This window comes from Lichenostomus cassidix, chromosome Z (genome assembly GCF_008360975.1).
Source record: "Lichenostomus cassidix isolate B80296 chromosome Z, HeHo_3.0, whole genome shotgun sequence".
NCBI lineage: Eukaryota > Metazoa > Chordata > Aves > Passeriformes > Meliphagidae > Lichenostomus > Lichenostomus cassidix.
The window spans coordinates 19,947,961-19,974,618 of record NC_139511.1 but is presented as its reverse complement, the minus strand read 5'-3'; the positions used below and the strand labels follow the sequence as shown (position 1 = coordinate 19,974,618).

At 37.7% G+C, this 26,658-nt stretch overlaps 1 protein-coding gene across 1 annotated transcript in view; it reads right to left on the bottom strand.

The window, feature by feature from the left end:
• SRFBP1 (serum response factor binding protein 1) overlaps window positions 1-26,658 on the bottom strand; it is a 67,309-nt gene that overhangs the window by 10,207 nt on the left and 30,444 nt on the right. Inside the window, exon 4 of the mRNA XM_085043421.1 lies at window positions 12,047-12,118. Coding sequence (XP_084899547.1) covers window positions 12,047-12,118 — 72 coding nt within the window. The remainder of the gene's footprint in view (window positions 1-12,046; window positions 12,119-26,658) is intronic.

Genomic DNA, 26,658 nt, shown 5'->3' with positions numbered 1-26,658 from the left:
GACTGCACCCCGTGGGTGAGTGACCCATGCCACAGCAGTTTTGGGAGGACTGTCTGCCTGGGGGAGGAACTCACATTGCCACAGTTCTGGGAGGACTGCTGCTTGTGAGATTGGACCCACGTTGGAAAGGTTCATGGAGAACTGTCTCCCGTGGGAGGGACCCCACGGTCTCAAAGGGGAACAACTTCTCTCCCTGAACAGAGTAAGAAAACCTCTGGTGATGAACTAACCAAAACCCCCATGCCCTGTCTCCTTGTGCTGCTGGTGGGAAGGAGAGAAAGGCTGGGGAAAAAAGAGAAAATGTTCTTGAAGGGCTTATTTTTACTTCTCACTATCCTCTGATTTTGTTAGTAATATATTCACTTTTTAACTCTAAGTGGAGCCTGTTTTGCTCTTGGAGTGTTTTTTCCTGGTCCTCATCTCACTGCATGAACCCTTAGTTAAATTTTCTCTCCTCTGCCCAGCTGTGGCAGGGGAGAGCAAGTGAGCAGCTTTTGTGGGTGCCTGGCACTTGGCCAGCGTCAAACCACAACACCAGGTTCAACTTCACTTGCCATGCTCTCTGCCTCCTCCACCCCAGTGGCACAGGGAGATAGGGAATGAGGGCTGTGGGTCCGTTCATCACACAGTCTCTGCCACTCCCTCCTCGGCTCCACTGCCTGAAGCACCTCCTCCCCACCATCTCCAGGGCTCTTTCTCCCACATATTCTCAATCCTCTCTTCCCTGGCTGCAATTGCTCCTTTGCATTCCCCCTCATTCCTTTTACACTGTTATCCCAGAGGTGTGCCCCATAGGCTTGTCCAAAGATTGAGGGGAGCTCATGGTAGCAAATAAATTCATGTGATACAGGGATGAGCTCTGTATTATTAAAGCTATTATATTGAGCCATAAAGTTCAAAATATTCTGTCATGGATGAACCAAAGAAATTTCAGAACTGAGATATCCACCACTCTCCCTATGATGTCAATATGCTAACAAAACTCTGTATCCAACTATCAGGGATGTAATCTTGAGACATCCTTACAACATTTCAAACTCAAACTGTAACTTGTCATACAAAGCCTGATACTGCACCATAATGAAAAGCACAATAAAGCACAATAAAAAAGCTTTATAAAGCTTTATAAAGCTTTATTTCATATTGTCATAAAGCACAATATGAAATTATAGCAGAGAAAGTAAATGTAGTTGAGTTCTTCAAAGTCAAAACAGATGCAATGCTTCAAAACTAGCTAGCATTTGACAAACAAGCTCTAATTCAATCAGGTATATTTCAGATAATTTATAATATAATGGAAAAAAAATGATCCCTGTGGACAAACCCTGTCTTGTTCAGACCTGTACATTTACAAGCACTACCACCAGGGAACACACCTATATACAACCAAAGCATTGTCAGGTTAATGTCTTCAGATAAAACTCTCAGGAGAGATGTATTTCTGTTCAAAGCATTGTTGAAAGAACTAAATACGAGAGCCAGGGATTTAGAGGCACAGATGACTTAAAAGACTTCACAAGCACTGCACAGACTAACCAGGGTTAGGCCATGTTATAATATGCTACTCAAAACAAAACAGCATTTCTTGGCATACCACATTGCAATTTGTGTGCAGGATTAAAAACAGATTTTTTTTTTAATATATATATGTCTTTCAGACTTTTTCTGAAAAAGACAATGGAAATACAAATTCAGTTCACTGAAAAACTATTAAAACATCAGAGATAAACATACCAGTTCTTTGGCACCAAAATGTAGATTTTCCATCATTAAGTCTATTGACAATGCATTCGAAACTTACTCTAATGATAAACATACGTCATATATAAATATAAATATAAGCCCTGGTACTACTTGAGCACATCAGCAGAGAATGGATGTAAATTAGATGGAAATCCTGGGTGTTCAGATTTTATTGCAGGTATTTCACTATATGGCACACAGAACCTTTATGCTTATAGGCTCTTGGGCATCTTCTAGGCCATTACATTATTATTACTTAACTCTGGCACGCAGAGTTTTCCTAATGTGTAACCACTGAACCACTCCAATCATTTCACAGTTATTTGAATTCCAAATTAAAACAAAACCTAGAATATCACCACTTGAAATTTAATGTTGTTATACTTCCAATAGTCACTAGTTACCTCCTGTTTCCCATACTTTGTCCTACCAATATTGCCAGAGAGGTGCAGTGTTCTGTAAACTTATGCTGTTGTTTTACCAAGCTATAACCTTTTCATGTATATGGTCTTAGCAGCTACACTCATTGGTATCCCAATAGATGAGAATTTTTTAAAACCAGAATTCCAATAATTCAGGAACATCTAATTTTTCTCTCTCAACAGTTAAGTTTTTAAAAGTTCAAGCAATGGTGGCTCTAGCACTTTTCTTCTAGTTGTCCTAGAAGGAAAGGGTTTTCTAGGGTTAACAATAGACATAATGAGCTGAAAGAGCCCACAACATCTTTTTCTTTCTTTTTTTGTTTTTTTGTTTGTTTGTTTTTTTGGTTTTTTTGTTTTTATAAATGTCAATTTCTTAGTACTGAGTTGGGCACTTAAAAAACTTATCTGGATAGGAGACATTGGAAGAAATCAGAATGATATTGTACTTTATTTTTACACGATATATAATGAAAAACTGACAGAGTTTCATTTGTAAAAATAAAAGGAGCATAAGACAGCAGCAGCTGTTTTTCATTTTTAGAAATATCAGGAATGTCAGATTTTTTTTCTGATTTTGCAATGCAATTCTGAGTCACACCACAAAGCAAATATACAGAAAGAGCTTTTCCAGTTAATAGTGCACAAGGAACTGTTAGTTTTTAACATAAGTAATCACACTTGTTTATACAACATTAAAGACAACTCAACATTTAAAAGGTCTCTAAGCAAGCAACCAAAATAATGTTTAAACTCATGTAAATTCTACCTTATGTTCTCTCTTGCTGAACTTTTTCTTCTATATAGGAGTGTATTCACTTGGCACATCATCATAGAGTGCCAATTGTATTGTGCTTCTCAAAACAAGATCAAGAGGTAATAAATGATGGCCATTTTCCCTCCAGGGTACACTGCTCTTTATTTTTTACATACACACACACAAAAAAGCCCTTCTGCTGGAAGTTAATGCTCTTAAAACCAGCCACAGGAACCTTGGTCAAAATTGCTCAGTGAGTATAAATTCTCACAGGATTTACAGATTGATGACAAGGCAGAGGAAACATTTCGCTTTGCCATTTGATTGCACATATCCATCCATCTCCCTGTCTCTTCATGTGGATCAACTTTACAAACTGATTACTTTCTCTATGGATACATAAAAGATACAATTCAAAGATTCTGTCTTTAGTACCTTAAAGAATAATGAATAACTGGAAATACTCTTATTATCTGTCCTAAATTTGTAGCTTCTTCAGTATCATTAAATGTTTTCTGTTCATCATTACCATTCTCATTGGAGCCTGTAGCACCTTACTGGTAGCAAGCCTTTATGTCCATTGGAAGTTCCATTCAAAGCACTTAGTGCTTTTTTTTTCTGGCAGCACATTTGAGCTGTTAGAAATAAACTGCAGTGCTTCACAGAAAAGTACCACTCTCATGCAGGTCCATCACACCCCATTATCCCTGTAAAGATGGTAAATTGCATTAATTATCTTGCAGACCTATTGGAAGGGGGATATCTATACTATCTGTGATGACGATAACATGCACGGAATTCTAGTTTCTCTCCATTATTGTTTTCAGGGTTAATAAGGAAGTGTGCAATATGTGTGCAAGGGTTAATATAAAAGCACTCATAATTTACACTCTTTCCCTATAGCTTAGTAGGGGAATTGTCAATCAACTGTCACTATAGCCAGTCTGATTTACCTTCAGTACTTATTGGATCAAGCTGTCCTGTCCTTGACCTGTAAGAGACCTGAAAAGTAGCCACATGCCCCCTGCAGGTCATGTCATTGCTAATTTTTAATTTCATGTTAATTGTTAATTGTTAATTTCATGTTCCTCCATGCATATAAGCTTGCCCATGCTTTTAAATATTCCTTCATGTCCTTTAAAATTTTCAGTGCCAAAAGCCCGGTGCAATTTTGATTATGCTGCAGGTCATCCTTCATGACCAGCTTTTCCTGGCCCCAAAGGTAGTACACATACCTAAAAGTCTCATTTTTATACCACACACTCATCCAGGCATTGATTTTCTGCCTCATAAGCATTGTATACAAGTCTCAACAATATTCTGGAGAATGAGATTGTGGACATTTCCTTTATTAAAAAAAAAACCCAACAAAACAACAAAAAACAAACCAAACCAAAAAGCTGCCAAACCAACCATAGTATCTTGAGAACATCTTGTTATGCCATTTTTCCTGTATTTTCTTCAAGGAAAGAATAGAAACAAAACTACTTCTAATGTTTTCCTCTATTATTCCCCTGATGGCTCATATCCAGTTAGATATTGATGACGCATGACCCAAGTACTCATTTAAAATAGGAATGAAAGTTGTCAGCTACTTGTCTTTCCCGAGTGCTGTAACATAAAACTTTCTGGGCCTGAGGAAGCACAGCCACGTGCATATGCAGCACCATACATCACAACATCATTACCACAGGCTCTTACCACATCTGACTCTAAAAGCACTGCTCTTCACACCCACCTTTTTGTCTGTTATACCCTCACAAACATATTGTGTTTGAATTACATGGTGATCCAAGCCAAGTATCACTTACAAAAATGTGAATCAACTTCCTCTGAGCTTTACTGACAATATCGTGCATGCCCACATTCTGGTCTGACACACCAAATAAGTGAAATGAGCATTTTCAAATCAAAGGCAATCACATCACTTCTGAGTCTGAGCCTTGCATAGGGACAAGACTGTACTTTAACAAGCTTGAACAGTTCAGCCAGGCAACAAAATGAAGAAATACAGCTTCACAGGAATGCAAATGAGTGGTAGAAAGATTCTTGGACTAGCAATTTGAAATTTGAAAGGAGACAGCCCTTTTGTGTCAGAGATAAACAATACCTCTGTGAAACACTGCCAAAGTTACTAGCACTTTATTTCAATACTGAACTTAAAAGAAGATTCTTTCCAGAATGAACAAAATCAAAGCTGTAGTTTAACTGAGCTCACTGAAATTGCTACTCTGATGTTGAAGATGATGTAACTTTGGTTTAGTACACCTCCTTGCTCTCCAACAGTGGCACTACAGTGGTGTGCATATGGCAGACTAGCCTGAATGCAAAGGGGCTTCTGGAGAAGAGAACTACAAATTGCTCCAGAGACAGTAAGGGGAAGAGTGTGGTGGAGGGAAGGAATGGCTAACCAAAGGTGGGAGTGAGATGGACAGAACCTAGTACAACCCTGCACTCTCCCACTGGAAGTCTGGGCAAACAGACAGTATGGGCAATTGCATGGCAAAGTAGGTGGAAGAAGACCGGAGAAAGATTTGTCAAAAATCAACAGACTTAGTTTTATACTGACATAAAACTTCAGCTGCAGTCATAGTAATGGATTCTAGGCTCTAAATAATAGCCTGGTATATATAAAAGCCATGCTAAACAGCTTGTAGTTCAAGTGATTGAATTTGGAAGATGAGAAACCTTCAGGAAAAGAAAACAAAGAACAATCAGTCACAGAGAAAGTATTTACACCTGAATGTGATATTCATCAATGAATGCAAAATTCTTCACTTCATCAGTAGCCTTAGGAAGACCACAGACATTCCTGTTTAACATTAACATCTGGTGTCTGACATGGAAAATTCTCAGGAAACAATGGCTTCATACATTTAGCGTAACTTCCATTCAAACTGAGTCAAAATACTCAGGACAAAAAGAACTCAAGTTTGTAACACTGACACCAGCGTCAAGACAATTTTAGTCTGTGATGCAGGAAGTTGTACTACATAATCAATGTAACACATTTCCAAAAAATATAACATGTAGACAGATGCATCTATTACAGAGAGAAAAGTGTATCTGGCATCTAATACGCAAATTAACAGCTATTGTTTCATACTGAAATAAGAAGGGAAGGTAACATTTTAACGTGTAGGTAAATAAACTGAATATTGTAGCTTTACTATTTTCAGCATAAACACATTGTTGGAGAATGGAAACATCCATGCACTTGTAAGGCAATATATTCCCCCTGGAGCAAAAGGAAGTAAGATAACAATGTTTCCAATAATTAATACTTATAGAGAAGGGGGCAGGGAATGAGAGGGAGATTGTCCATGAAGTCCAGGTAGGCAATCAGCAAGGTATTGAATCATCAGAATGTTAACAACCAGAATTTAGATAAAAAGGAGAATGAAGTTTTTCATGGATTCCTCAAAAACACCAGCCATTTGCCCCCGCATAGCCAAAATCGAATCACAAAATTGCAAAATATTAAAGATAAGCAAATTATAGAAAGCTTATGGACCATCACATGAGTATTACACACAAAATTGATTCATGCAGTAGCCTTCTCCCTATGGTTTACGTACAGCAAACAAAATATTTCCATAAGCAATGTTAAAAATCCACACAATCTACTATTAAAGGCATTAACAACAGAAACAGAAGTTTTACATAAATAGTAATATCTATCCTAATTAGTATGTTTGTGTCGTGAGTAGAATACTTTAGGAGGGCTGGGGGAAGGAGAAGAGAGGAGGCTGTGGAAAAATCCTCCAAACCCCAAACAAAAGACAGCAACTATTTTGTTTCTGATCCAAAGCCTTTGAAGCTAACAGCAAGTCTTCAATTAAAATGTAAAAGACCCTTTTTAGGCACCCTCTTTATGATTTAGTGTTATTTCCTCAGATTAAATCTACAGTGCATACAGAGCAGGTTTTTTAGATCTTTTCCACTAGAAAGTACATTTTTAAAATAAATGAAGGCAAAGATCACAAGCATACATTTAGGATTGTCAGTTAAAAGAGAAACCTTTTTATTTTTCAAAATTAGGAAATACAGATATAACTGTTCCTTTATGGATGCAGATGTGTTTAATCAAAAAATCTACTTGATTCAGAAATGACATGTTTCTTTTCCTGACACACAGTTCAAAAGTACTAGGAGTATTAAATTCTAAATTTCCTCAGTAAGTAAGTGTATTCAGTAGAAAAATGTCTTGTGTATTTCTTCAGCAAGGATGATGTCTTGTATCCATCTAGTAAGAAACTCTGGGAAACCTGCTGCTCCAATTAATTACTCACTGTTAATTAAAGCCTCAAAACTAGCAGCCTTTCATAAACTGCTTTTCACATACTGTTAGTGTGAAAAATGTTTTCAATATAAATCTAAAAAGAAGAACAAAACCAAAACTAGCACTGTGACTACTCTACCCTAGCTCTTTTTTTGATTACAGAGGAGAGAGAGAGATGCTGTGGAATGACTGACTCATCTCAGGCTATCACCTGCATAATTTCAAAAGGATATGAATCTGAGAAATGCTATTTTGATAATGTGATTGAAACACACTTTTGAAAGAAATGAAGTTAATACATAATAAGCCCTGTAACTTTGCCATTTTTCTTCCTGTCTGTCCTGGGCAGAAACATCTTTCTACCTCTTTCGCATATCCTTTTTGCCCAAGGACTTCCTTAGTCCCACACCAGAGATCCAGTGAATTCAAGAAGTAGTTTGGGAGATGAAACATGGTCTCCTCACATGTGAATCAGTCAAAGTCTTGTTTGACAAATCACAGAAAACCTTTCCACATTACTCTTAGTATTTTCGTTGGTTCTTTCATCCCAGCTCATTTAAGACATATAGGTAAAGAGCCACAGATATTAAATTCACTTAACATAGAACTTCTAACTGTAATGTATCAGTCTTTGGGTATTTGTTAAAAATATCCGAACCAGAAGCCACACAGCACTAATGTCAACCCTCCAAAATCATGCTAAGACTAGTTGTCCTCATCAGGCAGCTTAGAATTTAAATGATCAAACCCACTCCGTGTACCCGGTTGCTCAGCCAAATCCTGGCATGTCTCCTTATGGCTGTGCATGAGCCGCCTGAGATCCTGTTTCTTAAGTCTTTGAATTCCTTCTAAATTCCAAACAAGACAAAGTTGGTTTTTGTACTTGAAGCAATCCAAAATAAGCTCATCAGACCTTAAACAGCGAGAGGTGGGGGGAAACTTCTAAGAGCTACTAATGACTTACATTTCTGGTCTACAAAAAATTTCTCAACACACTTAGAAATTGTGGCAAGCTTTTCAGTAATCTTGAGACTCAGAGGGATGTGGCATGGCCCCAAAAAACGCTGAGAATCATAATATACTCAAAATTTACTGTGCAGAATCTTCTTTGCAGACAAGCAACTGCATGACTCAAACACAACAGTACTTGAGCAATGGGTGGAAATACAGGACTTAATGGGAAAAGGTGGTGTTCTTCTCAAGGACCACAGATTAAAGATCGGTGTAAAACAAGGGAAAACTATGCTTCTAAGATTATGTGAAGATTGCATCTGGATGCAAAAAATACAAGTGGTATTTATCATCTGTGAATTCTTGCTGATATTACTGCAAGACAGAAGCATGCACTCAATTCAATCTCTGATAATAATGTATACTGGCACTCTATTCTTCTCTCAAAGAAAAATACAAAAGTTCATTTCAGTTTCAATCCTGCTCCCCCAAAACAGAAAGTTGTTGAATTTTGAAACACATAGGCTTTAGAAAAAATTCTTTAGAAAAAATAGGAAGTATTTTGACTTAAGGCAAGATGACATATTGCTGCTTGTAGTAGAGTTCCATTATGCTGGAGAAGAATTCTGTCATTCTCAAGTGTTTAAAACACAGGGATTTTTCTTCTCATGAGCTATACACCAAAGACTTACTGGAAGAAAAGCTGAATGAGATGCTACAATAAGCTATTCAATATCTGTTAGCAAAGGCAATAAAACCAAATGTAGTTATGATGAAGGTGTTTGCAGGTGGACTGACATCCTCTTTTCCAGAGAAACAGCCCAGATTATACTCACAGTTTTCTAACAATGGAAAAACATTAAGACATATTAACTTATCTCTCCCGCCTATTTTCACCTAGCTAAATTACCTTAAATCTATGTTAGCAACAAGTTGAAGATAAGAGTTAAGACCTTTGTCAGTTCTCAATTCAGTTTTCTGCTTGTAATGAACAGCATTGTAAGGATTAGCTTCCAATTTATAACCTCAGTGTCCTGGAGCACAACACTGATGAACCAAGCTTCCCATACCAGTTCAGGAATATATACGGTGTGGATCAGTTCAAAATGCCATCACAGCTGCAAATATGAGTTTAAAATATGAGGTCTATGACATGTTTTTCTAATTTTACTAATGTTTGTCAAATGTACTTGTGGAAGACAATGCACGACTTAGTACAGAAAGTTCACAAAGACTTGGAGAAAACCTAGAAAATACAGGTTCTGTTTTTCAACAGCTGTAAACAGAACCAACAATATAAAGCCTAGTCAAAGTTGCATGGTAATGTTTATTACAGTTTTTACAAGGGAATTTATCATCTGATCATAACAATGGCGACAGCTGTGGCAATATTCAAATGAATTAAAAATATTTCAGCAGACATGCATAAAGAACTGTTCACCTGCTTTTTATAAAAACATTCTTGTAACACTTTTACAAAAAGTCTTGTGTCATGGGGCAGGTGATTCTTGCAAACTTCCCCTGTAACTATATAAGTCTGATCTGCTTATATAGCCATACTGCCGTCTAAATCCTAGGAACTCATGGTAAACTGACACTTGCTAAACACTTGGCACAATTTTATTGTGCTTGACTGAAACATATGCAAACTCTTTTTAAACAGAAAAGTATGCCTAACTTATACTGAAAATTATTGGGGAAACAGCAGTGGAACACAAAATCTCAGTGAGCAGAAGCAATTAAACAAGTATCTTGACTACATGACCACTATGCAAAACTAATACTCAGCATTCCACAGTGAATTAAAAGCAGATTGCCTTTTGTCAATGAAAACAAACCTATTCTGAAAATGAAAACAGCCACAGGATGTTTTCCTTCAAATATCTCGAAACTCAAGTTAATGAAAAGGTAAACAGTGTGGTCTGTATTGCATGAGACTACAGAATATTGCTAGGGATAGAAAATATTTTTTTTACTGTATGTTTGATAACTAACTCTGGGAAAATAAGAAATAAAATATTGGAAAATTAACTTCTGTTAAAGCATAGAAGGGATACTTTCTTTAGCTGGGGATGTGCTATGGTCAACCAAAAGCAACCAATAAAGTTATGATGGCACAGCCACCGCTTGTCAACAGTACTGTAATCATTAATTGTACATATTCTTCTACTGCAGTATGTTTAAAAAAGCATCGGCATCCATCCATCAACTTGATCTGAAACATAAGTTCCATCCACTACAAAGTGTGAGATTAACAGACTTCCATTCCCGTGAAAAACAGGACCAGCAGCAGAAACTAACAGAAACAACAGATTAAAACCCCAAAACAATCCATGAAGATATCTGCGTTATATGTTTTCAAGAATTAAAGCTAAATTAAAGCCTATTATAAGAGTTTAAGTAAATATGAAAAGCATACCATTAGTCACTACTATGAATATATAAAAAATAATGGGACAAAATAAGCCAGTAAGATTAATTATATTCCTTCAGCATTCTTGGCAATAAAATTGCCCTCTTAGGAAATAAAATTCCAACTGTAACCTACAAACTCCTTTAAAAAAATAGCATCATTTATTTCACTTTGGGACTCCCACACTCTATGAAATCAGCATAAGCCTGATGCATTTGAAATCTGGGCAGAAGAATCTCCTATGGTTAAGTGACAAAATAACACTGTTTCACTTTAGGATCCCTTTTCAAGAATGAAATCCTTCTCCACGTGTCCTCATATATTCAACATCACGTCTGCACCATTCCTAACATTATGGTAACTAGTTTCTGACTGTCTCACCTTTACACTGGAAAATCTTTGTCAAATACATTTAGAAGAATGCTTTTTAGCCTTATGTATCTGTGACCTTTTCCTTACTCTCTTCTACCACTAAGAGAAGGAAAAACAGTTAAGATGTTTCTACCCAAACACTGGTCCAGAAATACCAAATTCCTATGATATTTTCCTATTAGCTTGATTTTGCTGACCTAAAACATTGAGAAACTTGCTGCACACTATGCTAATAACTGAACTACATCACACATGACTGTAATATGCAACAGCAGAGTTATACTACAAACTAATGGTGCCATTACAGGACTAAATGACCCAATTCTACATTAAAACTTAGCCTGTGTACTGCAAACTTTTCAGGTTTCAGCCTTCCTCAGTGGGCCACCAATAGGAATTTCAGATAAAGTGAAAGAACATAAAATTTCACATATTGACATTTTTAAATTCAGAATTGCTTTCTGGCATCACTAATGCAGCATGTCCTTTGAAATGGCACCTCTCTCAACCTCAGCTGCTTATTTCAAGCTTCTTCCTGCTTCTATGTCTTCATTTCATCTGTTACAGACATCACTAGTCAGACAGTTAATACTTAATAATGTACCATGAGGAGACTTCAAGAGAAATATTATACTGAAATTAATGAGACACAGGAGTGTGAAAATTCCACCCTTCTTTCAAGTTAATGTTTGTCATGTTTTCTTTACATGTAGAAACTTCTCTGTGTATTTAGAAACATTTAAAGCTTTTTTCCAACTTTTGTTGAAAGCTTAGATTATTTACACTAGTTGAATCATGCATACATACTACATAAACAAAACAAATCTCTTTGTAAAGACTAAGAAATTACTGCTATGCTTCTTGGTATTCTGTTCCAATTACCAGGGACTAGCCCACCAGACTAATGACAAGTCACTTGTACTAGGCAGCTATTAATTTTTCTGTAGGTATGTCCCACTAGATAAACTTCCTGAGAAAAGGAAGATCTACAATAAAGACACATCACAACAAACATAACACACTGCAAAATCCATGTACTTGCAACCACACATGCATCTTATCAAACTCAGAGAAGCAGGGGAAGGAAAACAAAAACCAGCAAGTCTTACCTTTCTGCAGACACTTTCAAAATTAACTTCTTCCCTAAGAGCAAGTCTGGTTACTTCATCTGGTTTTATTTCCTGTAGATGAAAGATAAGTTTATTCTTCTTATGATCAGATTTTATGAAGTCTTTCTAAGGTTCACCTTCCTCATAAACATTCTAACCATGGCACCTCCCTAATCTCTTAAAGGAAGAAAACCAGTTTGTTATATGGAGACTTTTTTGGTGTGTATAGACACTGCATTTATACTGACTTTTCCAAAAACTACCTTAAACCTAATCTGACTGTGTATATTACTGCTGAAGGCAAGAGGGATTTTCAACAGTAAAATATGCAGAAGGGTGGTTTTAGTGCAGAAATATTTCAACTGCCCATATTGTTATACTACAAACAAACTTTGGAAGGCTTTAAATTCCCGACTTACCTTAGACTCTGAAGTTATATCAGAATTTATCAGCACATGTGAATATATAAGCTCAAGACAATGAAAATGAAGCTAAGATAAAAAAATATTATCTCTTTTCTAAAGAGACTGACTACACATGCAGTTTGCATTTCTGGACTTAAGCATTTCCATTGGCGGCTAAAAGAGAGGAATGAAAATCCTGGACAAGTGGATTTTGTTAAAAGCTGACTATTTTATGAAACATGCCCCAACGACACATTTCTCACTATTTTAAGACACATACTTTATGTAGGTTGTATTACAAAACGCCCTATTAAGTTCATCAATTGAATTAAATTAATATTGTTTTCTTCCTAGGGCAGTGTAACCAAAAATCATGTTACATACCAGTTGTTTCCCAGATGGCCATTTTAAAAGCAGTTTAACTACTCTTATGCAGGACCCAAATAACTTCCACACATTTTGAAAAGTTAAAACTCACTACAAAGTAACATAGCTATTCTGATAGCTTTCATGGTCAACAACTATATTGCATTTGTTAATTTCTTTTTTTCCCCTGCTTAACCATCCTTGAAACATATCCCAACACCTTCATTTTAACTTCACTGTTAAATTCCATATACTACCCCTTTTCTGTCCTAAATCTGGAACAGTCTGTACACTTCCTTAGATGCAATTTTAGGAAGAACCAGGTAGCTCACCCTCTTATAGAAGGTCATATTTTGCATCTCAAAACCTTATGTTTTTCTTCTTTCTATAGATAAGACACCTACAGAGACATGTAATTTATCTACAACTTTAAGGTGTTGCATATATTGCATTTGTCTTAAAACTGCAAACAACTATCGAATAACGGGGGAAAAAGTAAGAGAACTTAATTAAATTAACAACAATCACAAAAAATCTCTTTTTGTGAATGTCAGAAGAGCTTCCTGACAACAAGATCTAGAACTCTGCAAAATCTTCTTCCAGAGGTATTAGTGGAAGCCCGATCACTTGGAGGACAGAACCCACACTGGAAAAACAGTGGTGGATGTAGGAAACAATCTTCTACTGGCAGATGAACAGTTGGATGACCTAATAGAGACGGAAAAGACCTATGATTCAGTTTTCCATGATTTTCCAGTGTTTCATAAATGGTGAAAGTAGGACATGACGGTTAAGTGACATGCTTAATGTCACATAGCAGGTTGGGAGCTATGAATGAAGCTCTGGAACCCAGTATTATTCATTAAATCAAGCTGCTGCTTTATTAAAACAGAACAAGCAAAGGATAATTCCTATGGTCTTTGTCCCAAATAAAACTGCATATTTCCTGTCTCCTCTCCTTAGGATTTAAATGTAGCAAGAGGGTTCAGGGCAGAGGCGGATGAACTTCAGCAATCCCTCCATGAGAATGTCAAAAGTTTAAATTTGATATGACAATACTGCAACTCCCAAGACACTGCAAAATCATGATAATATTGGAGAATGAATTACACTTTGGAATCTGAAGTCATGAAAGCCACACCGAAATGCCTAGGATACAGAATGAGGCACACAACCTTCTGTTAAGGCTTAAATCTGCAAATTTATAAATCACCTCATTCACTTCTCTTAGATTTAGGCAAATGAAACATTTTTCACTTAAATATTATTCCAGGAGTAGCACCTTGCTTTTGCAAAAGTCAAGTTACTGTAATAAATACACCTTTATTCTGTCTCTATTAATGATCAGCAGCAGACAATAAAACAGAAAAATGATATAGTGGTATTTTTCCCAGCACGGTTTTCTTACCTTTGAGATGGCACATGGCTCAAAAACTCCTGACTCACAAAGAAAACCTTAGTATTGAGTATCTGTCACAGAACCAACTTGCACCAGTTATGCTAAGGGATATCACAAATGGCTACCCCTTCCAGCATCTCTGAGACCAATTCAGGGATTCCTCCTGCCCTGCTACTACAACCCAGCCTGATGTGTCCAGAGACCCAGAGGTGTCTGTCTCAGGTCCATAGATGTAGCAGCTGCTTTTTTATTGACAGATTCAACCAGTAGTGAAGCTCAGCTATGCAGTCTGCAGCACTCTCAGGCCTCACATGAACTTCAGTACAGCCAGCCAAGACCTTTTCCTTTTCTGATCAGGACTGAAGCTCACTACGGAGAATATGCCACCTCCCACCCTGTCAAAATGCACAAACACGTGAGCCTTCATGGATCCCTCAGTACCAGCACAGTATATCCCTCTGCCTGGGTCCATAGCTCTTCTATCTTGTATTTCCTGCTTGCTGGCTGGCAGCAGGTCACGAGCAGGCAGGTGCACACACACTCATGTCACAGGCACCGGCAAGGCTCTCTACCCACCTGACACTCATTCCCAGATCACAGAACCGCAGAATGGTTACAAGGGGCCTTAAAAACCCTCTACCAATCCCCTGCCATGGGCAGGGACACCTTCTGCTAGCTCAGGTTGCTCAGGGCCCCACCCACGTTACCTTGAACAGTCCCAGGGATGGAGCACCCACAGCTGCTCTGGGCAACCTGTGCCAGTGCTTCACCACCCTCACAGTAAAGAGTTTCTTCCGAATATCCAATCCTAACCTACTCTGAGTTTAAACCCCATGTTGTATCACTACATGCCCTTGAACAAAGACCTTCTCCCGCACACTGCTACTCCCACTTGAGGTTTACTAGTGAATTGCTCATCCCAAAGAGACACTCGTGGAGAGGTCAAAGCACATGAATATAAGACACTCTGCCTGCCCATCAGCAGTAGCACAGGGACACAGGCCGTGACCTGCAGCCCAGCCCAGGTGTGCCAAGAGCCCCATTGGCATCACTCACTCCAGTCTTACCCGCAGCTGCACGTAAGACACACACTGCCCGTCCTCCTGAATGGTGCATGTGCTTTTACTGCGCCTGGAGCCAGGACTCTGACCCACTGCTGCTGACACCACAGACTTGGGGCACCTACGCCCCTGGCCTAACTCCTGTATGCTTGCCCCACAGCCGGCATCTGGTCCTTACTGCACTTGCACACAGGGGACAAAGAGGTGGGATGACACACAGTTAAGAAAAGATAAAAAGATGAGAGCCTGTGGCCATCAGTTGTAGTGCTTGCTTTGCTCAGGCAAATTTACTGACCGGAACAGGCTGAGATTGGCCCCTCAAATGCTCAATCCCAGTTGTGCCCCCTAAGCGTCGTTCAGTAAGTTTTATGAAGTTCACAGGTCCTCCCATATCTCCAGATCCTCATGTTCCTGTTGTTCCTCCTTATCAGAGTCAACATTGGCCTTCCGTGCAAAGCAGTATCAGTAGTTTTTAATGGCCCATTATTAGTGACTGGAGGTCATTTGTCTTTATCCTTGTCTCTGTTTATCCCTTGTCCACCAGCACTTTTACTCTCTGTGTTTTTCTTCATCCCTTCCCCATTTTCTTTCTATCCCCTTAGCACTGAGAAGATACACTACTGGAGGCCGCTAATGAAGAACAATCTCACTGCCTTCCACATGCTCTCACAGATTATAGCTGCTTTCTAAAATCAGATTAATGCTTGGCATCATCACCTGTGGCAGTAGGTTTCCAAGACAAATGAAATTTTATGTTCCAAATGAACAAGGAATACAAAAGTTTAGAAGGAACAAGATGAATATGCTACTATATGAAGTATACAAACCACAATAATCCATCTTAGTGAAATACAGACAAAGGCCCCCTTTGAACAAATGCACATTCTTTCTTCTTGAAAATAATCTCTGACAAATGTTTTAATCAACCCCCAAAAGTCTAAAAATGCCCCAAGCCAAACCCTTAAAAAGCAAGGTGTTGACATACTGACTGCCTCTTCAGGGATGATGAAAAACTGTTGGGATCAACAGACCCTTCTCCCCTGCAGACTGACCATGTTTTCTCTGTGGGAGAGAGACAATTACAAGAGGTAATACACAGCCAGCATCACTGGCATTAGTGCTCTAGCTGGCAAATGCTGGCATACTGACAGATAATGGGCAGTAAGCAACAAGGGCTTTTACTTACAGACTGCACCCCTGCCATGAAACCCTTTAATAGACAGGGACACGAGCAAGGAAAGGCTCTTTGCAGGGTGATGCACACAACACAAAGCACGATGGTGCACCTCTCTGTCCTGGTGCCTCAGCTGAGCCCACAATGGTCACTGGAATGCCAAGATGGGACTGGAAGGAGGTGGCAAAAGAGTTGCAGAAGCCGGACCAGCCTGACTCAATTTTTCAGGTTTGGGGACCGAGGCTCCTGCAGGCATTCACCGCTCAGGCAGCTGCTCCAGTGGGCAGATGTCAGGAGAACCAACCTGTCAGCCAGTTGGATCATGCAGGGCTGCAGGCAGATGACCAAGCCTTGGCCTGAGATTAAGCTGAATAAACAGGATATGAAGAACTACTGGACATGACATAAGTGAACTGCTGGGTGTGACAGATAACGCAAGAAACTGCAGATCATCAGGGCTGTACAGATCATCAGGGCAGAGTTACATGAAAAACAGACAAGCTCCATGGAAAGCTGGAATACTGGGCAGACTTTGGGGGTGGACATTTTGCAAGGTACCAAGGTAACCATACTAATAGCACGTGAAGCAAATATTTCATGCAAAGTCACACTAAAACATCACATTTTTGGAAAAAGTAACTATAGGTGGGCAAAGACTGGCCTGGGCTGGGAAAAGTGAGAGCTGGGGCACAGGAAGGGGTAGCTGCACTGCAGATATTCATCCCCAAAGAGAGTACTGGAGGCAGCAAGCTCACCCCAGAACTTAGAGAAATTTAGAACAGCAATGCTGGGAGATGTGTTTTTAATAAACTGTAACTGTCTTGCACAAAGACAACACTGTATTGAAGAGAAACATGTCAAGCATAAATGGCATGTGAAAATAGGATTTCATGCTTATATTGATTGTGGCTGCTCAGATGACACTTTATCCAAGTGATACTGAGTAAGACAGAGGTTCTAGCTTAAAAAACATGGAAATGTAATTTATTGAATAGCTTCTGGAAGACAGCAAAGACAAATAAACTTGCTGTCAAATGAGGCTTCAACACATCTCAGAAATGCAAGATTTTTCATCTGAAACATATTCCCAGCTATGCTGTCTCAGGCAGTTTTAGATGACTCAGAAAATAACCAAAGTCTGCCAGTAGTGGCCTGTGGAAGCAATTTAGGAGTCCTCAGACTATCAAAAATGACACAATTTCAATTTTGACTATTTTTTTTTCATAAAAATACTAGTTTAATAAATTTATAGCAATATATTTAGCAATAAATATAGAAGATATTAAATATATTTAGTAATATATTAATAAATTAATACTAATAAATTAGTTTATAACTAAATTAATTAAATTTTGTTTAATATATACTGAATTTATACTACTTACTATAAACTAGTGTTTGACTAGACCTTTATCATGCCATTTTTTTCATCACCATTAATTTTTGTCACTATTTTTTCATGTTTTCTTAGCTATTCAAATTTTATGCCTTTCCATAAAAAAAGATGACTTTCATTTTAAAATGGTGAAACTTCTACAAAAAATAAGTAATAGAAACAGAGTATATACAAACAGAACACCCTTACCAGAAGTCACGTATTTCTGGTGAAATCTCAGCTATAGTTTTCTACCCATTAATACATTTCCATCTTTTAAAACATAGCCATAATTTTTACCATTAACAATGTGTTTCAGACTTTCTCACAGGTTTCTTGTGTTTTTCCACAGCTTTCAGTCTGATTTTGCTACTTTGTCATTTTTCTAGGTTGCTTAGTGAGAAGAAAGGTTTAAGAGAAAAAAATTCCAGAACACTTTTTCAGCTTCCTTTTTTTCTACAATTTAATCTCTGCATGTCTTCTTGTCATAATCAATTTGTTGCCTTAAATCTTTAGAAGTTCAGTATTTTAGTCATTCAGAACAAAATCAGTTTTAGACTTAAGGGTAAGTATTAGCATTGCGAAAGTACACAAAACCAGGGTATCTTCAAAGTCATGAAATAAATCAGCCATGGCTCACGTGAAAGCTTATCCAACTTCCAAAAACAGACTCAATCCATTGTAAGAGCACAAATTTGTTTCAGTTATGAACACATGTTTTCAAGAAATGCAGTATTTTGTTTATACCAAACTGATTACAAAGAAAAAGTAACTGCTTTGCCCTTGCAGTTTATAAATCCAAATCCTTTTGTCAATAGCTGTGACCTAAATGCACACACAAGAACTTCCAAGCATGCAAGTCACATAAGTGGACCACCACAGCAAAGTAAAAAGCACTCCGCCTATATAATAAAACAAAAAAATAAAATAAAATGGGGGCTTGGGGGGACAGAGGTTTGGGGTTTTTTTGTTTGTTTTTTTGTTTGTTTTTTTTTTTTTTTAATGTATTTTATTTTACGAAGACAAACAGTATTGCCAAGAGGGGAATTTGGATAATATTTATAAACAGAATAACACAAAATTTGAACAGGTAAGTAAAATAGGAGGTTGTCTAGTTAAATGTGGCTTAAGCTTACTCACAAGTCTATTAAGACAAATCAGTGCCACACTGACATAACTGCTTTATTATAAAATCCCTATGTAATTTTACCACACACAATGCTAAGCACTTTCAAGTAGCTGCCTGCCTTCCTGCCAGTCTTTATAAACTGTTAGTAAGACACCTCTCAAGCTCTCTTTTGAGTAATTAGATACCTTGAACTTCATCTACCACAGAAGAAAAATTTAAAGACATGTAAGGTCTATAAGTATTTTCTGTATTTGCTCTCATCTTTTAACTACAACTTTTAAGATGGGAATAAAATGGGAGGCAGTATCTCTCTTGGCAATATTGCACAGAAGAGAAGTCTAATTCTAGACAAAGAGTCTGTAGCCTTGCTCCTGGAAATTTCATCTTTCATTTGGCTTTAGTTTTTTCCTCAATGGAATCCAGGTCACTCTCATCTTTGTCCATCACCTTTAAATTACATAAAATCCTTCCAGAGACGCCTACTGATTTGTCCCAAATTTCTCTAACTGTTCCCTGATGACAGGTAAACTCAGAACACTGTACTCGCTTTACTGCAGAAGGTGCAGTTGCAAACAAGCAGCATTTCTCACCTGAAGACTCACTTTTGTTTCAATGATTTCCTGCTCTGCTGACTCCGACAAATAACTCCCACTAATACCTTATCTCCCCTGGCTGAATGACAACTTGAGAATGCCCAATGATGCAATTGTTCCACTTATTTTACTTCATGCTAAGAAATAGATTGGATAATCATTAAGATGTGGCATTCATTGCATTTCTAAATCAATTCTAAAAAGACCTGCCATTGCCTCCTTTTGCAGCTGACACATCTGTAGATGTGAAAGCATTATATGTTTACCAACAGTTTGTAATTACTGCTGAGAAGGACTGAGGTTTTCAACACACAGGTGAGAATCCAGTGGGGGCCAGTAACAGTCTCATGAGAAGTATATTGACTTGGCAGGAAGTCCAGGATGGTGCTGTTAGGGCCATCCCTGTGATAGGTCTGAAGCTGACTGATGCCCAGAAAAGCATGAAGACTGCTAAGTCACTTGTTAAGAATATTATTACCCTTCATGAATCAAGTAAGTACCTATGCACCTCCATGCTAAAAACTTTCCTGCTAGTTTTTTTTTTTGGTTTTTTAACAGTCATTGGGAAAAACCCTGCACTCAGCCATCCTGAAAGCATCAGCTCCCTTGCTAGCCCATGCAGCTGAAATGGGCATTCATTCTTGGAGTTCTTGGGTGAACTACACCTGGGGCTCAGGGCAGAGGATATACTGGGAAACTTCAGCTCCCCTAGGTTACTACAATCCACTCATACTAGGTAGGCAAGGGCCTTGCTATGCCTTCTAAGATACACTCAGTTCATGCTGGATTCAAATAAAATGCCATTAAACCCATTTATTTTTAATACTAGAAAAAGACAGAAACATTTACAAAATCCTTAGGAAAAGAAATAAAATACAAGGTATGCCTAATCTACTCACACAAATGTTAAAGTTCTCTCTGCCTCACTCAGTCTGACTTGGCAAAACAACATTTATGATTTTCAATGTTTGCGCATATTTATGCCAAAGCCTACCCCTTTCAGATAGAAAAAATAAAGGAGTCTGCTTTTAGGAGCTATTTTCATTATTTCTTTGGTGACTCACTGGCATTAATCCTTGCTTTTTAATTACTGATGGCCACAAAATCTAAGTGATGCTAACATGTAAGACCTTTTAAAAAAAACACAGGACTCTACTGTGTGATAAGAGACCATAAAAGATAGTAACTAACCACTGTAGGGTGAATGTGTTTGGAAAGACCTTTTTATCTAATATAATGCAATATAGTGACAAAGTAAGGCCTGTTGAGGCATATGTGCACTCCAAATTAATACAACAAGACAAACCAGCATATTAGTAATGTACTCATTATTCTAAGAAAATCACCTGTCACATTACAATGCGGGTAGGAATGTCTTTCCAACTAGCAATGCTCCACACACTGTGGAAGCTTCTCACTACCAAATAGATATATTTACCAAATGGAAGTATTTACTAATAGTGCTTGAATAAGTACTATTTCAGAAGTTTGCACATATTCAGAAACATCTTCTTTTAATAAATAAGAAGTTAAGCCTTTGCTATGTTTATGGTAAATGCAGCAGGTCTGATAAATGTCTGAATATATCTGGATGTAGAGATTTACCTTTCTGTGGAAGTCAAGTTTTACTGCATATATCTGTGTCAAGACGGACAGACAACTACAGGAAACCATAAACACAACTAAAAAAAATTCCATGGGTTTTTTTTGGGTTTTTTTGTTTGTTTGTTTCACCAGTGTAGCCAACAAAGCTTCTCCTGGCAAACTGACCGGATGACTTGGTTCCGTATGATCAAATACTGAAAACACAGGTTTTATCCAGAAATGAAGATATTTTCTCTCTAATTGAAGACAAGCTAAGTGAATTATAATTTAACTACATTCCCCTGTATCACTTGGGTTTAAGATTATGATGACATTCCACAGAAATTATAGAATTTTTAATTTATTAATTATCTAGGGTCTGTATTACAAAGAGGAAGAAAAATGTAAAAAGAAATAGTTCTACAGTTTCTAATTTTCCTGAGGTATGCAATAAAGACATTTAATGTATTTTTAATGACTTTGCATGTTTTATCAATTGCCTTATACTTTCAAAAGTTTTATTGAACTTTATGTTGTTGTAACTAGTCTTTGATTTTAATGTAAGACCTCTCAAAACCAAAAATCTTTCCTGAAATCATTAATTTTCCACCTTCTTGGATTAATAACAACTTGGAAAGGAGTACGACAAGAAAAAAAAGGTAAAATTTAATTCATATTTCAAAGTAACAAAACAAAAGGCATCACTGGAGGAAATTACCAGAATACAACCTCCCAAAAAACCAGAAGCTTGAGAACCACCTCACTCTAGATGATCAAAGGGCAATTGATTTGGACGGAAATTAACTACTACTAACACATAAAAAAAAAAAGCAAAAAGAAAAAAAGAAAGAAAAAAAAAAGAAAAAAATGAAAAAAAAGAATGCTCCTAAATTGCAGTTAATCATTAGGAATGTAAGAACATACTTCAAGGGGAACTTGTCTAGCAATTGTTCTTTCTGTAAACTACGCTGGTGTCAGGTTTTTGCTGGCACCAATTTTAAACATTACTAAATGTCTACAGTATTGCTGTCTCAGTTTAGATCCAAGTGAAATTCAGTGTCAACCTGTGCATTTTCATCTAATAAGTTTTACAATACAAGATTTTATAGTTTTCTGGGTTTATTGTTCTCTAGAAAATTAAAGTTATTAAAATACTCATCTAACAAAACTACACAATATTCCTCTAAATAGAGTTTTGTACAAACGGTTACCTTCTTCAAGCTAAATATCCTCATTCTACTATGCTGCATAACTCCCTCTAAAAGCAGAACAAGAAGCTGAGGGAAAGACTACTTACTCATGCTTTAGTAACAAAACAAAATGAAAAAAACAACTCCCCAAAAGAACATTTAACATGGCTAATTGTTTGAGCTCTTGTAAAATACCCAAACTTTACTTGGCAAGTATAGGCTGCTCTTTTCTGCCACGTTTGTAAACTAATTTAATATTTCAAGAGGTATGCAAGTCAAATGCCAGCAATTACATCAGTCTACCGAGATGAACACTGTGAACTTGGCATTTTATTCTGTCAATTAGATTAAATGAATTGTTTCATTTTGGAGGTTCACATCTGATTCAGTAGTCACATTCAGAGAGCAGTCACTGTTTCCACCATTGCATGCAGAAAACAATTAGTAAGTCAGCAATCTTGTCACAATTTCAGAAGCAGAAGGTAATATGAAAGTAAACTACAATTACAAGCAAATAAAAGTGACAGCAGAAGAGAAGCAAACCAAGCTTAGAAGTGCAGCAAGCCTGATGCCAAAATTATCATTATTTGAGTATTCTTTTTTCTTCAAACATCCCTAATTCTGAATGTCAATGTTCATTTGCGCTGCAATACAATCTGTACTTTCACTGTACTGACAATTCGTCCCAGAGCGCTTTCCTATATTGAAATACCAGCCCCGCGCGATCTGAGGGTTAACAATTCCCAAGCAGCCCCGCGCTGGCTGGGAGCGCCCTGGGTTTTGAGTTACTATCCGCGGTATGCGGCGCGGCTGCCAGCAGCAGGGCTCTGCTGAGAGCGGCGGGAAAGCGGCGCTACCTGCCAGGAGAGGGCGCGGGGCAGCCCCGCTCCAAACCCCGCTCCCAGCCCAAATCCAGCCCCGCTCCCCGCCCAGGGCAGCGAGAGCCAGCGCGGCGCCACCGCGGCAGCCAGCGGGAGGAGAGGACGTGCTGCGCGCTCGCGGCATTCCCGAACAACTCACGGGGGCGAGCCGCGGGATAACCCCCGCCCGCTGCACTCGGGATTGAGAGACGCAAACGAATAATGAGGGCAGAGTGGTGCCTTAAAGCTGGTAAAAATAAGAGGCAGACACAGGCAGTATAGGGAAAAAGGATATTACACCTTGGTTTCAATAGGATCCCAGGTGCCCCCTCGTCAAAGGTGGAAACACGCCGAGGAGCACACACTGTGCACAACGCGTATACAATTGTTTGGATCTCACCAATTAGCACATTTACCTAAAATCCCCCAATAAGAAACTTAACAAATTAAGTAATTGTGCCCCTATTCTAATCAAGACCCCCTCCAAGTGAGACTACAGCCTAGTTTACAAAAACTTGTTCCAGAGAGGAGGCTCCGTCCAAAGGTTGGAGCCTCCAGTTTTGACATAGTAGGGATGTTTCGTCTTCCCTCCACAGAACCCCCAAACTAAGCTAAATATGAGCACACAAGGTTTATAAACATGTAGGGCTAAGGTACAAGGAGTGTTTGTGAAGGATACAAGGAAAGGAAAAGGGTAAAAATGTATAAAAAGGGTATAAAAAGACAAAAGCCATGAGGCATCAAGAGGAACGTGGAGAAATGTGTGAAGTAGAAGAACGTGAATACACAGAACCCCATATGTGCAACCCCTTTGTCTGCTTCCGGGGGGCATAAAAGGAAGAGTTCAAAGATTAGACATCATGCAGAAAGAAAAAACTTCTTGCTTCCATTCCTTTTCCCAGTATGCATTGTCTCCTCCTCCAAGGACAACCACTTCTCCTCCACTCCTTTTTTCAAGCTCCATGGAGGAGAAAAAAATTAGTTTATGTCCTTTCCTAGAGATCTTAAAACTTCAGCAAGACAAATCTGTCACCTCATTAGCCCAGGGTGAGGAGTAAAGGTAGAAGAGATTGTAACAAAACACAAAAAATTTTTTTTGCTTTTAGTATATGCAGTTTTCAAATTGGCTGTTACAAGCTCCTCAGCAAAATATTGGTACACAAATGGCAAAATAATTATCCAGGACAAATACATGAATTGTGTAAAATTCCAACATCAGTAGCTCACCTTGTATTCTGGGGAATCCTATTCCAATTTTGTTACCTTATATAGATGCGATGCCATAGTAATTCTAGACATTCTTCTTTATCCTTTTACTAGTTTATTTGGTTGTTTTTTACATACACAAAGATGATTTATGCAGTATACAGTAAAACAACTTTAACAGGAAAAGACTGTCTTTTGTCTGAAGACAAGGAAGAGCAATCTAGCATTTTCACAGATATTTGTGGTAACTCTGATATCTATGTCCTAGTGATCAGTAAGAGCCAATTTAAATCCAGTGAAAATGAACTACTGGAAATGTAATTCTCATCACCACCACTACAAGTATTACTTAGCATTTATCACCAGTGAATTTCTCCAGTCATTTCATTGCCCAGTTGGTTACTTCTGCAGTTTTAGTATCTTCACTACCCCGAAATTTTGGAATCATTGAGCTCTGTCATTCATTCTCTTTTTCTGAATAGTTTCCAGCACTAATTTGCACTGAACTCCACTGTTAGCTTTCCAACGCTATGAAAGCCAAGCATCTACTCTTCTCTTTTGCTTATTATGTTTAACCCTATGACTAAAAGAAGAAAATTCATTTTCATGAACAGCTTTTAAAAAGAAAAACCAAACCAAAACCGTATAAAAACACTAGAGGCTTTGGTGAGAGCTGGACAATATAACCCATTAAAGTTTTCTAAACTTTAAACAATATACAGACTCAATCAACATCCAGTATGTATTTATTCCTTCCAAGAACTCCCACTGATTTGCAAGGCATGACTTTCATCTCCTAAAGGTACCATTATTCTGTCTCAACCTATTCATCTATGTGTTCACTAAATCCATACTTTAATAAAAGTGCCAATAAGTCTGTCCAGCACTGAAGTCATATTTACATTAGCATTACATTCCCAAACAGACCATTTTTTTTTAAAGCAGGAGGTAGCCATAAGGGAGATAAGATTTCACACACAAAAGCATCAGTTGGAATAAGCAGTCATAGCAGCTGCAGCCACCATTCTGAATTAATTAATTTCCAAGTGACTATAAAGATACTTACAGTAATCTCCAATTTCTTCTCCCTTCCCACCACCAACTCTTCAAGTAGAAGGAATAGGAATAAAACCTTTACCACAATATTAAAGAAAAATTTTTATTTGTGAAGAACAAAAGGTCTAGTTTCTGTGGAAAATTTCTTCAGAAGATGACAAAAAAGGACAGTTGATTGAGGATGTTTAGATAGTTTAATATTGATCCACCATACTAACTAGATTCACTGTATACTGGAAATATTATTCTTAGCTTCTCCAGAATAAATTAAGTACAAAGACCAGCCAGTATACAGCAAGAAATCAACTAGAATTGCCTCAGAGATCTCACAAGGATCATATCTGGACTACTACTACACCTCAGCATAGGATAGTCAAAATGTAAAGGAAAGTTATTTGTACTTACAGAAACATCCTTCTCTGTCTCAGGCTCTCATGATTTATGCAGAAAGTTAAGAAAAAGGCCCAAGTTGGTGCAGGAAAGTGAAACACATGTTGAGATGATCAAAGAAGTCAAGAACAAAAAAAAAAGTATCTATTTTGAATGAACATTATTTTCAAAATGAGTGCAGAAACATGCTGACACTTCTGTCATTATTTTGATTCATAATAAGTGGTTTGTTTCACTGTCACTGGTCAATTTTCATATAAAGGCATGAGTTAAATTGTTTTTTTATATTACTGCAAAGGTTGCCTCTTTATTAAAATAAACAATGAAAATACTTATACAGAATTCATAAAGGAAACAATGTCTCATTTGCAAGCCCTATTTTTTTCAGAAAGTGAAAATGCTTTATTCTACATCCTTAAAAAAATAAGATAGTAAAATTCTTACGCAAGACTTTATTAAAAAAAGCTTCATCTGCAAGCCATATTTTTAAGTCAGCTGACAACCTGCACTTAGAACCTCCTTTAATATTTTCCTTAAGTTGTCTCAAATCCAACAAAAAGCTGACCTTTTGATCTGTTTTGATTTTGTAACTAGGAATCTAGTGCATAAGAAAAAAAGCACATGATAACTGCTTCTATTTAAGTATCTTGTCAACAATAAAGTTTTCAAAATGAAGCTGATGATATTTTTACTGACTTTTATATTTAAGAAATGCAGCCCATTTTTTAATGTAATCCAGGACAGTATTTCAGTATATTAAAAAAACCCAAAAAACTTCTGCTATCATAATGCAATAAAACAGGGGGAATGGCTGTCAGTTATTTT